Here is a 12,950-nt window from a genome sequence, read left to right on the forward strand (position 1 = left end):
CCCCCAGGTGGTGAGGGTAGTAACAACATCTCCACCCCGTGATCCTCAACACTGGGGCCCACAAGGGTGCGTTCTGAGCCTCTCCTGTACTCCCTGTTCACCACGACTGCGTGGCCATGCACGCCTCCAACTCAATCATCAAGTTTGGCGATGACACTAACAGTGTAGGCTTGATTACCAACAACGACGAGACGGCCTACAGGGAGGAGGTGAGGGCCCTCGGAGTGTGGTGTCAGGAAAATAACCTCACACTCAACGTCAACAAAACAAAGGAGATGATTGTGGACTTCAGGAAACAGCAGAGGAGCACCCCCCTATCCACATCGACGGGTCAGTAGTGGAGAAGTGGAAAGTTTTAAGTTCCTCGGTGTACACATCACGGACAAATTGAATTGGTCACCCACACAGACAGCGTTGTGAAGAAGGCGAGCAGCGCTCTTCAACCTCAGGAGGCTGAGAAATCGGCTTTACCAAAAGCCTCACAAACTTTACAGATGCACAATCGAGAGCATCCTGTCGGGCTGTATCGCCGCCTGGTGCGGCAACTGCTCCGCCCACAACCGTAAGGCTCTCCAGAGGGTAGTGAGGTCTGCAGAACGCACCACCGGGGGCAAACTACTGCCCTCCAGGACACCTACACCACCCGATGTCACAGGAAGGCATGGAGATCATCAAGGACAACAACACCACCCAAGCACTGCCTGTTCACCCCGCTATCATCCAGAAGGCGAGTCAGTACAGGTGCATCAAAGCAGGGACCGAGAGACTGAAAAACAGCTTCTATCTCAAGGATCAGACTGTTAAACAGCCACCACTAACATTTAGCGGCCGCTGCCAACATACTGACTCAACTCCAGCCACTTTAAAAATGGGAATTGATGGAAATTATGTAAATAGTACCACTAGCCACTTTAAACAATGCCACTTAATATAATGTTTACATACCTACATTACCATCTCATATGTATATACTGTTCTATATCATCTACTGCATCTTGCCATCTTATGTAATACATGTACCACTAGCCACTTTAAACTATGCCACTTTATGTTTACATACCCTACAGTACTCATCTCATATGTATATACCGTACTCTATACCATCTACTGCATCTTGCATGCCGTTCTGTACCACCACTGCTTCAATATTATTTTTATGTACATATTCTTTATCCCTTTACACTTGTGTGTGTGTATAAGGTAGTAGTTGTGGAATTGTTAGGTTAGATTACTTGTTGGTTATTACTGCATTGTCGGAACTAGAAGCACAAGCATTTCGCTACACTCGCATTAACATCTGCTAACCATGTGTATGTGACTAATAAAATTTGATTTGATTTGATGAGCGGAAGAGGATGAAAGGGACAAAGAGGAGAGTGAGTGAGGAGAGTGGAGAAGGAAGAAGAGGAAGATGGGGGAGATGGAGGGAGCAAAATGGTGAGGAATAAGGAGGGGAGAGAAAGGAATAGAAGAAGACGAGAACAGGAAGAAGAGCAGGAGGGGGAGAAGGTGAAGCAGAACAGAGGGAGAAAGAGGGGCTTATCTAACAAAGCCCGGGCTGCGTCGCCACACTCTCCTGAGAACTTCAGATCGCATTCCACTAAAATGCACCTTGGGGGATACACAGCGGCTATGTGACACAGCAGCACAGGGAGAGGAGGAAGGGGAGGAAGAGGAGGAAAAGGAGAAAAATAAAGGAGGGTAGCGGGAGAGAGGGAGGAGGTAGAGTGTAGAGAGAGTGGTAGATGAGGTAGGGGGAAAAGGAGAGCAATTAGGGGGTAGTGGGGGTGAGTGTCTGGGGTAAGGGTACAGAGATCAGTGGTTTGAGAGAGGAGAAGGGCGAAGGTTGAATAAGGTACAGGAGGGAGAAGAGAAAGGAGTGAGGAAGACTAGAGGGGGAGAAAAGAGTGGAGGGGGGATGGTGGGGAAGGAGGGATGATATAGTAGGAAAGCCAGCTGTGACTTCATGCTGCCCTTCACATTCTCAGAAGTGTGCTGTGGTCACACACTTTCCCTCCACACACTACTGCCAGAGACACACATGCGAGTGTGTGTGTAGGGAGGGTTCAAACACTTAGACAAATGTATACACTCAAGCAAAGATAGACACAGACACACTCTTATGTGAACACAACAAATGAGCGCACACTACCGAAACACGTACCCCCAACGATGAGTGATACTTACTGATTGGACCCAAAGCCACCAGCAGACCCAAAGCCTGCAAGAAAACCAACAAACACAATTAACCATGTACATGAAGATGTATCAGTGGAAACAATTTAAAACACCTCTGTAAAATGTAGACAATCAGAGAGAAAACTACTACTATTACCACTGTATTACCTCTGGTACAGAGCCAGTCAACCACATAAGACACAACACAAACCACAATAATATGACTTGCTCATGACCTAACGATCGAGTAAGATGGTAAAAGTGGTCTTCCCACCCTCCTCTTCCCGTGTTGAGAAAACTGGGCCATATACAAACATTATTCTGACAGAAAGTAGCTTGCGTGGCAGCATGCGGCCATAGCAGGTATTTGGGTTAATAGGAAGCCACTGGTGGGATTCCACCATCCCCACGGCTATCCTAGCATTAGCCTAGCACTGCATCTTGTGGCCCTGTTGTACTGCATAGCAGTACATAGCTGTGCAGATAGCATTAGCCACTAGGCTAACTGACTGCTATTTATCCAGCCACTAATGAGTTGAGCTAACCAGTGGCTCTGCTTCAGGGGAATATGGGAAGAGACTCATTGGCAGGACTTCAAACGAAGACTTGAGCTCTTGTTTATTTGTTCCTTGTTAGCGTGGCTGGGAGAGTGGGGAGGAGACTGCAGGGGCAGATAAGACTAAGCCGGGTGTTGGAGTAATTTCATATGCTTTGTACAGTTTTAGTCACTAGAAGAGGGAGGGAAGTGAACATGTCAATGAAGACTTGGGGTGCATCCTCTAGAGTGGCATCCTCTGCACTGATCTGAAAGAACTGAATGGGTGAGATAGTAGTACACACCTCCTCCTCCCTGCTGTCCGAACGCAGAGAAGCCGCTGGGCTGAGGAGCTCCGAACCCTGACCCCTGCTGCTGCTGGGCCAGGTTACCAAAGGATGGCGCACTCTGGTTGGCCAGTGCACCAAACGACGGTGTGCTTTGTTGAGTGGAGGCAAAGCTGTGAGGGGAGAGAGAAACAAACGACTAAAAATAGATTCAGATTTAATACATCAAACAATAACCTAATAAAAATTCAGGAAGATGTGTTGCTTAGAATAACCATTGGTACAATTGATTTATTATTGTTGTACCAATGTTTATTATTGTTGTACCAATTATTATTGTACCAATTATTGTACCAACATTATTGACAGACAAACTGGGGAAATATGCTGGTCAGTTTACATCCACCCTATATACTACATCAGTCCTGAACCCCCTGACGCCATACAGAGGGAGGTCGAATTACTATGACCTGCGCTCCTCTCCTCCAGGTTACACACTGTCTAGTATAGTCACTGTAGCACACTGCCCCAGTCCCTCTACTCTGCTCACATTACCATTCTAACCCAGAGGACAGGTTTCTAAAATATGCAGAGAAACATCCTTGCCTGGAAAAATATCAGAGCCCATTACATCAAAGCATATTGCAATAATACTTTATTTGAATTACAATGGAATAAGTCGCTGCCGCTCCCACGGCGCTTCCCTTACTGATCTGGGATCTGTATGTGGAGGCTGGGACACTGTCAGGGAGCGGAGTGTGTTTTAATATTTTATTCAGTTTAAATGTGTAGTAGAACAGTCTAAATGAAAGCTAGATGTCTTCTGTGGCTCAGTTGGTAGAGCATGGCTCTCGCAACGGCAGGATAGCTGGTTTGATTCCCGGGACTACCCATATGCAGAATGTATGCACGCATGACTAAGTCGCTTTGGATAAAAGCGTCTGATAAATGGCATATCTTATATTATTATATATTTCGTTCTGACATGGAGGCTTCAGTTGCCCTGAGTGAGATACAAGAGCAGCACCAGTCACACAGATGTACCTTCAGGATTAGTTTTCGAGAGTCATCAAACATCACCAGAGACGAGGGACGGAGGAAGGGGAATGGACGTAGAATATAGCATGTGTGTGTGGCCGTTCAGAGAGGAGAGAGAAAGAAAGAGGGGAAGATAACAGAAACAAGGGCAAAAAGATTGTGACATTAAATAAGAGAGTGAGACAGAGTAATGACGAGAGAGGGGTAGAGAATAGTCCAGGCAACCACCAGCTCAGCTGCTCTGCTGGTTCTAATCTGGGAAGCAGACCCCTGGACCGAAATATAGGCTGACCTCTGACCTTAATACAGGAGCCAATCACTTGCCGGCCGGCCTGTCGGCCTTCTTTACCCGCTCTTGGGTCAATCCAGGACCAGACCCATCTTTAAGTACTAGGCTTGGGAGATACTGTTTATACCGTATACAGGGTTATTTACAAACACCCCCGGTATGATTTCCAATACCTCGCGGGGGCTTCGTGCAACGCCACTGCTTATTACTATAGATTGATTATAAATCTAAGAGGTGTCAGTCAAATAAATGATATCCAGCTCAGGGTTCCAGCTAAGCATTAGGTTTGCTAACTTGCCTATTGCCTAGATGTCAAAATCAAGCTTCTTGGTTACAGCAGGGACTTTTAATACCCTCCTGGATCAAGATCCCTTTCGCCTAAATTGTTTTGTGCGTCCACACAAAGAATATATTTTTGTAAATAGCACCCCTTGTGTGTACTTCCGGTAATACCGTACACCCCGGTAGGGTACAGAAACGGTATGAAAATCTGGATATCGCCCAAGCCCACTCTGTATGGCCCCACTGCTAAATTGAGGAACCACTTCTAAAGATAGGGAGGGTGACATTTACTGGCTGTAGGGAGTCCTGAGGCGTTTTATCTTTGAACTATCTTTTAATAAATCTCTGCAGAGGTTTGGAAAACAACTAAACTAGGACCAGCATTCGTAAACAACTTCAATATTTATCTTTGTGAACAGGACGACGGGTGATGACAGGCGAAATAAAGAGCGGTAAAAATATTACCTCACGAGTGCTGACATTATGAAAAGAACAAGACTGAAAAAAAACTGACTGAACTGAGGAAAGGAATGACTGAAAACACTAAGCCTGCTGCCATTTGACAGTCCCATGGGATTAAACCCTGACAAGACAGAACAGGAGAAAAATAAGAAAAACTGAGAAATGACTTCAGGGCAAGGCTAACTCGTCTTCCTGAAACCAACAGGACCTAAGTTCTCAACTTGCCTACCTGTTTAAATAAAGGTGAAATAAAAATAAAATAAAGCAGAGGGTGTAAAGTGTGTGTGTGAGTGAGAGTAGGGGGTGGTAGAGGATTGAGTGGTGGGGATTTAGGCAGTAATCACCTCCTGACAACTTGTGCCCAATACACGACCCCCAGGGGGGAAAGAGGGAGAGGATAGATAGAAGAGAGAAGGAAGGAACCAGCCCATCTTAAAATCATCTGTCAGTATGACCCCAGAGTGGGATTATCTGGGTGGAATAATCTATCTCTGCATGGCTCCGTGGTTTGGGTCTTGGCAGAGGTGCACAGCGCCCCAGCAGGCCTGCACGTGGGGTGGGGGGGGAATAGGGAGCTGAGCGGTAGGGGATGGAGGAATAATCCCATTTTCTCCCATAATCTTACAATGAGGGTTGCAGTTAAACTCGGAATAGAGGTTGACTCAGCAGGGGGTCTGGGTGGTTAGAGCTGACTGAATCCCATCCCCTGATGAATTGTGTTTAAAACATACCAGCAATGCTTGCCCTAAACTATTGTGGACTTTTCTAAATTAAATTTCAAACTCATTGAAGGCAGACGAAGCACACAATGTGTGCCAGTAACCATATTCTCAAGTCATACTGTATAGAAAAACAGGACATTTCAGTACAATTTTATAAATGCTGACAGATAATTTGTTAATTCGACATGGTGGGAACTTTTTGTGTCGGAAAAATGTATTATGCGAGAAATGGTAGTGGAAATGCCTTAATGCGAAAATATTGATATAATAACCATCATATTGAAGTAAACTTGGAGTCACCCGATGACATGGTGTGTGGTCCTCCCACTACAAATCTGGAAACCATGCAGTTTATTACACTACAGACAAAATAAGTTGATGAACGTTACAGAGTGGTGAAAGTGCAAATTGATGAGCTTCATGCTCCTCTCCAATAGGCAGACTCAGGGTCTTATTCTGGTGACATGATGATCGATGCTTGAATGCAATTAAATTATCCATAATAATGTCACCATGTAGACTACCCGCACTGCATCTGCGAGCTGTTGGGTAAAGCGCACATACCAAGACCAGAGGAGGCACATTTGCTATTTAACGCAACAGCTGTGACAAAACTATCGGTTGAAAATGAAATGTAAACACATTGAACTTTAGATTTTTACTCAGTAGTGCCTTCAGAAAGTATTCATACCCTTTGACTTTTTCCAAATGCTATTGTGTTACAGCCTGAATTTAAAAAATGGCTAAATTGAGATTTTGTGTCAATGGCCTACAAACAATACCCCATGTCAAAATGTAATTATATTGAGACATTTTTACAAATTAATTATAAATAAAAATCTGAAATGTCTTGAGTCAATAAGTATTCAACCCCATTGTTATGGTAAGACTTTGCTTAACAAGTCACATAATACATTGCATGGACTCACTGTGTGCAAGACAATGTTTCTAAAACTGGTTGTTTGGATCCTGGATGCTGATTGGATGAGCAGCATTCCAAGCTGTGCTGCTGCCTGCTAACAGTACCATCTAAAACATTATCACTGCGCCGCCATAAGAATATCATGTTAATGTTGCCGTCTAAATCATCTCAAATCGCACATAATTTCCCCTCGCTTCAAGCCTAGCATTTAGTTTGGTACAGCGGGGGTTAATATAAGCCTTGCTGTCTGTCTGTCCGACCTGGAAACAATGTTTCACTTTCTAATTTTGATCTCTGTAGTACCGTACATACATGTAGTACCGTATAAAACATTCGGAACACCTGCTCTTTCCATGGCATAGACTGACCAAGTGAATCCAGGTGAAAGCTATGATCCCTTATTGATGTCACCTGTTAAATTCACTTCAATCAGTGTAGATGAAGGGGAGGAGGCAGGTTAAAGAAGGATTTTTAAGCCATGACACAATTGGGATATGGATTGTGTAAATGTGCCTTTCAGAGGGTGAATGGGCAAGACAAAAGATTTGTGCATTTGAATGGAGTACGGTAATAGGTGCCAGGAGTACCCGTATGAGTGTCAAGAACTACAACACTGCTGGGAACTTCACGCTCAACAGTTCCCCGTGTGTATCATGAATGATCCACCACCCAAAGGACATGCAGACAACTGTGGGAAGGAAGCATTGGAGTCAACACGGGCCAGCATCCCTGTGGAACGCTTTCGGCACCTTGTAGAGTCCATGCCCTGACAAATTGAGGATGTTCTGAGAGCAAAAGGGGGTGCAACTCAATATTAGGAAGGTGTTCCTAATGTTTTGTACACCCCGTGTAGCGTGAACAGTGCCCAGATGAGAACTTTTTCTGAGCCAAGTCGAAATCACGCATCAACATCATTATCATGGACATATCCAAGTAAATGTCAATGTAAAAAAAGCTAGATGAAACCAAAATGCAGCTAGTGTACTGTCATTCCAAGTTTAATGTTTGATGTGACTGAGTTAGCTGAAGTTGGCTAGCTAGCTAGCTAGCAAGCAAGCAAGTGAAAAGAACGTTATCCAGACTGCATAGCAATCATTTTGCTTAGAACGGATGACAAGGCCTTTTTGCATAGCAACTATGCAAAAGTAATTAACTGGGTGTCACGCCCTGACCGTAGAGCCTTTTTATTCTCTATTTTGGTTAGGTCGGGGTGTGACTAGGGTGGGTAATCTAGGTTGTTTATGTCTATGTTGGCCTGGTATGGTTCCTAATCAGAGGCAGCTGTTAATCGTTGTCTCTGATTGGGGATCATATTTAGGCAGCCATTTCCCCACTGTGTTTTGTGGGATCTTGTTTATGTGTAGTTGCCTGTGAGCACTTCAGTTTCTTCACGTTTTGGTCGTTCTTTATTGTTTTTGTGCGTTTCATTCATTAAACACGTGGAACCCATATTACGCTGCGCTTTGGTCCGTATGTTATTACGACGATCGTGACACTGGGTCGTGTCCGTAGCAACATGACCAAAAGAACTAACAACCAGATTTCGTCCAAAACTACTATACAGCTTCTGGTCAAAGAATGAAATTGTATGAATTGACTTATCAAAATAATATTTTAATACGTTGGTAACAGTTTTATAAAAGCAATAAGTAAATGGGTTTCTTATCGCGTCGAACAACGCCATATACCTGTGACTATATTCATGCTACATCACTGCCTTTTGTGCCTTATTTCTTAATTAACATGACTTTAGAATGACAACCTCATCTCTGTATCTCACACATTGCAATTATCTGTAAGGTCCCTCAGTCAAGCAGTGAATTCCCAAGACAGATTCAACCACAAAGACCAGGGAGGTTTTCCAATGCCTCGCAAAGGGCACCTATTGGTAGATGGGGGGGAAAAAAAGAAGCAAACATGGAATACCCCTTTGAGCATAGTGAAGTTATTACACTTTGGATGGTGTATCAATGGATCAGCATTGTAGAAACTCCACAATACTAACATAAATGACAGTGAAAAGGAAGCCTGTACAGAGTAAAAAATATTCGAAAACATGCATCCTGTTTGCAATAAGTCACTAAAGTAAAACTGAAAAAAACAAAAAAAATGTTTACTTCATATTCTGAATACAATGCGTTATGTTCGGGTAAATCCAACACATCACGGAGTACCACTCTTCATATTTTCAATCATGGTGGTGGCTGCATCATGTTATGGGTATGCTTGTCATCGGCAAGGATTAGGATGTTTTTTGGGATAAAAAGAAATGAAATAGAGCTAAGCACAAGCAAAACCCTATAGGAAAACCAACAGACACTGGGAGATTAATTAATCTTTCAGCAGGACAATAACCTAAAACACAAGGCCAAATATAGACTGGAGTTGCTTACCAAGACGACATTGAATGTTAATGAGTGGCCTAGTTACAGTTTTGACTTAAATCTGCTTGAATATCTATGGCAAGACTTGAAAATGGCTATCTAGCAATGATCAAGAACTCATTTAACAGAGATTAAAGAATTTTTTAAAGAATAATGTGCAAATATTGTACAATCCAGTTGTGCAAAGATCTTAGAGACATACCCAGAAAGACTCACAGCTGTAATCGCTGCCAAAGGTGATTCTAACATGTATTTTCGACTCTGGGGGTTGAATACTTACATACTCAAGAAAGTGTTTTATTCCCCCCCCCCACTTTGAGATTAGTATTTTGTGTAGATTGTTGACAAAAAAGACAATTCAAACCATTTTAATACCACCTTGTAAAACAATTTTGAAAAAGTCAAGTGGGGTATATACTTTCTGAAGGCACTGTACATAACTTAAGCAAAAAAGTACCTTGTGTGCACTACATCCTCACGCACTGACTTTTATCCACAATAAGTCCGTTTGATGGAAACACCACTGGTAGGAAAATACACATATATTCTTTATGCTAATGTTTTAATATTCACATGAAAATCTGTCACCAACTGGATGGAAACCTGGCTAGTGTAGCTGAGCAGGGCTTAGGGTGTTATGCGCAAGTTGAGAAATGAGGTCGGGGGTTAGCATGTTATTGCTTATTTACCATGGAATGTTGGTGACAAGCTCCATGTGTGAATATGAAAACACTGTCTGGGATGTGTCATCGTGCTGTCAGCTGGAACGTGAGGTGTTGCATAACTAGCCCCTCAGGTGGCTGAAACCCTTGCCCATAATGCTTTTCTTTTATTAGTCAACCTTTTTAATATACATGACAACCAACCCAGACAATATCACATACACAGCAGTAAATGCATAAAAACATTTAAAGACATTCTGAAGCCTCTATGGTCAGTATTATCAAGAATATTCAGCTATTCTACACTGTAATTTCAGAACAATTAGAAAAAGTCTTCACTCTTCATATCCAATACATGTCTAACAGGGGTGTCTCTCTTACCCGAATCCTCCCACGTTGGCGGCTGCCGTTCCCTCTCCAAACACCTTGCTGGCTGAGGAGCCCATGGGACTGCTAAAAGAGGGTGCCGAGCCAAACGCTGCTGCCCCCCCAAAAGCCGGGGAGCCCCCAAAAGCAGGGGGGCTACCGAACACAGGGGCACTCCCAAAACCACCTGTAGGGGTACAGAGAGAGGGGTGTGTGAGGAAGGGTCAGGTGGTTGACTTTGCATTTGAAAAAATACGTGTGAGAGGGATGGTTACATGAATACACTTGACATGTGTATGAGCAATATTGTTGTATTGGTTGAGACGGGGGACGGAAGAATGTCTCAGGGGACACTAACCATACATAATAGCAAAGGCTTCAAAAATAGAGGCACCGTTTATTACCTTATTCCTACATTTTGAGCCATGTGTAAGTCACACCTGGTGATGCCTTAAAACTAAAATCACCCCAACATGATTAATAATGTTGTGTTGTATTATCATCTGCTCTACAACACTCCATATCTGTTCAGGGACAATTGCTCTCACACACACATAGCATAAGGGCTAGGAGGGCTTGACGGGAATTGATTGCCAACCACACTCTCTCTGGGGCTGAGAGAGGAGGAGGAGTTAAAGAGAGGGGAGCACTGAAATTACAGCCTGGCTACGAGACGAGCACGGCCCAGTGAATAATTGATTGAGCTAATGTAATAGGATTACATTCCTTGGAGCGGCACCGAAAACCCCCAGGTCCGTATTCACAAAGCCTCTCAGAGTAGGAGTGCTGATCTAGGATCAGTTATGAATTAGAGGGGGGACCTGATCCTAGAACAGCACTCCTACTCTGAGAGGCTTTGTGAATATGGGCCCAAGAGTTTAGGGGTAGATGCCTATGATAAAGCTAGGAGAGGTGATGTCCTTTGGCAGTGCCAGATAGCTAGCTGAGTAAAATGCCAAGACAAAACTGCAGTCGTAATAACTTTTGGGGAACGCTATGACTTTCTATTTGCTAAGACATGCTATAATTTTAGCTAGCTTGAGGAAATATTAGAACTGTGTTGACAAAATGTATGCTATGACTGCTCTGGCCAAATAGACACCAAGACTAGCTATGAAAGACGCAGCATTGCGGAATGTAGCCTGACCGTGTTCCACTAGTGCTGTACTGGCAGAAAGAGATAAGGTGACTCTCACTGTAGCTCAGATGATAAAGGAGGACAGAGTGAGTCTCTCCTTGGGGAGCTAGAGCTGGGGGCAGCTGAGGTTGCAGGGAGTGGAGCCACCCCCACCGCATTGCTGGGGAGGAAGTGATGCGTGTGTGGAGTGTTCATCCATCAGCACCTGCCCCACTCTCTGACCCTCACATGACACTGAGCCACCCACCGCACCAACAGACAGAGGAAGACAGGACGACATCAGAGAAGGAGCCAAGAATGTAAAGGGCCGTTACTATCACAGTCAAAAAGACCAGAGGGGCTAGTGATGGGGAATGTGTTCAAAGAGGGTAGGTATTGCAGAATAAAGTACAACTACCCTATTGTACCACCATGTATTGTGTACGTTAGGCCGGCAGGTGTGATATTACCCTGTAATAACACCTTGCAATAATTTCGCAATCGAAAGATGCTTGCTTGAAAAAGTTATAATCGACATACAAAATATATCACTTTGAAGAGTAAGACAGGCTATTGAGACCCAAAGTTTAATAACGGATGGGTTATTTGTGACATCATTGGACAACACTTTTGAAAATAACCATGGACACAAAAGTCTGTAGTTGACAGAGCTGTGTGACTATTGTTACTTATTTTGGGTTGAGGGTGTAGCCTACCTGTCTGTTTGGCAGGGGTGGAGAAGGAGCCGAACCCCTGAGCGGCCACGCTCCCGCCTCCCGTGCTAAAGGTCCCACTGGCCGTCTGCTCCCCCCCTCCGAATGTTGATGCTGGAGAGCCAAAGCCAAAGGTTTTGGCCCCGCTGTTCCCAAACAGGGTGGGTCCTCCTGTAGGACAGACAGAGGTTAAAAGTGGAGTTACAGCAGTGGATTTATAGCAGTATAGGATGTAGACTGAAATTGGTGCCGTGCAAATGTTTTGTGCCGGTCCTGTTCATATTTACAGTGCATTCGGAAAGTATTCAGACCCCTTGACTTTGTCTACATTTTGTTACGTTACAGCCTTATTCGAAAATGTATTAAATATTTGTTTTCCTCAGTAATCCAGACACAAAACCCCATAATGACAAAGCGAAAACAGTTTTAAAAAATTTAGAAAATATATTACAAATAAAATACAGAAATACCTTATGTAAGTATTCAGACCCTTTGCTATGAGACTCGAAATTGAGCTCAGGTGCATCATGTTTCTGTTGATCATCCTTGAGATGTTTCTACAACTTCATTGGAGTCCACCTGTGGTAAATTCAATTGATTGGACATGATTTGGAAATATCTCACAGTTGACCGTGCATGTCAGAGCAAAAACCAAGCCATGAGGTCAAAGGAATTGTCCGTAGAGCTCCAAGACAGGATTGTGTCGAGACACAGATCTGGGAAAGGGTACCAAAAGATTTCTGCAGAACACAGTGGCCCGACCAAACTGAGCAATCGGGGGAGAAGGGCCTTGGTCAGGGAAGGGACCAAGAGCCCGATGGTCACTCTGACAGAGCTCCAGAGTTCCTCTGTGGAGATGGGAGAAACTTCCAGAAGGACAACCATCTCTGCATTACTCCACCAATCAGGCCTTTATGGTAGGGTGGCCAGACAGAGGGTTGGCCAGACAGAAGCCATTCCTCAGTAAAAAGGTACATGACAGCCCTCTTGGAG

At 44.0% G+C, this 12,950-nt stretch overlaps 1 protein-coding gene across 1 annotated transcript in view; it reads right to left on the minus strand.

The window, feature by feature from the left end:
• The window catches only part of nup214 (nucleoporin 214), a 99,187-nt gene that overhangs the window by 12,580 nt on the left and 73,657 nt on the right, over nt 1–12,950 (minus strand). The window contains exons 30-33 of the mRNA XM_070443266.1: nt 11,961–12,128; nt 10,143–10,314; nt 3,019–3,173; nt 2,188–2,221 (exon numbers count right to left, since the gene is read on the minus strand). Of these exons, the coding sequence (XP_070299367.1) occupies nt 2,188–2,221; nt 3,019–3,173; nt 10,143–10,314; nt 11,961–12,128 (529 nt within the window). The remainder of the gene's footprint in view (nt 1–2,187; nt 2,222–3,018; nt 3,174–10,142; nt 10,315–11,960; nt 12,129–12,950) is intronic.

Source organism: Salvelinus sp. IW2-2015, linkage group LG4q.1:29 (assembly GCF_002910315.2).
Source record: "Salvelinus sp. IW2-2015 linkage group LG4q.1:29, ASM291031v2, whole genome shotgun sequence".
NCBI lineage: Eukaryota > Metazoa > Chordata > Actinopteri > Salmoniformes > Salmonidae > Salvelinus > Salvelinus sp. IW2-2015.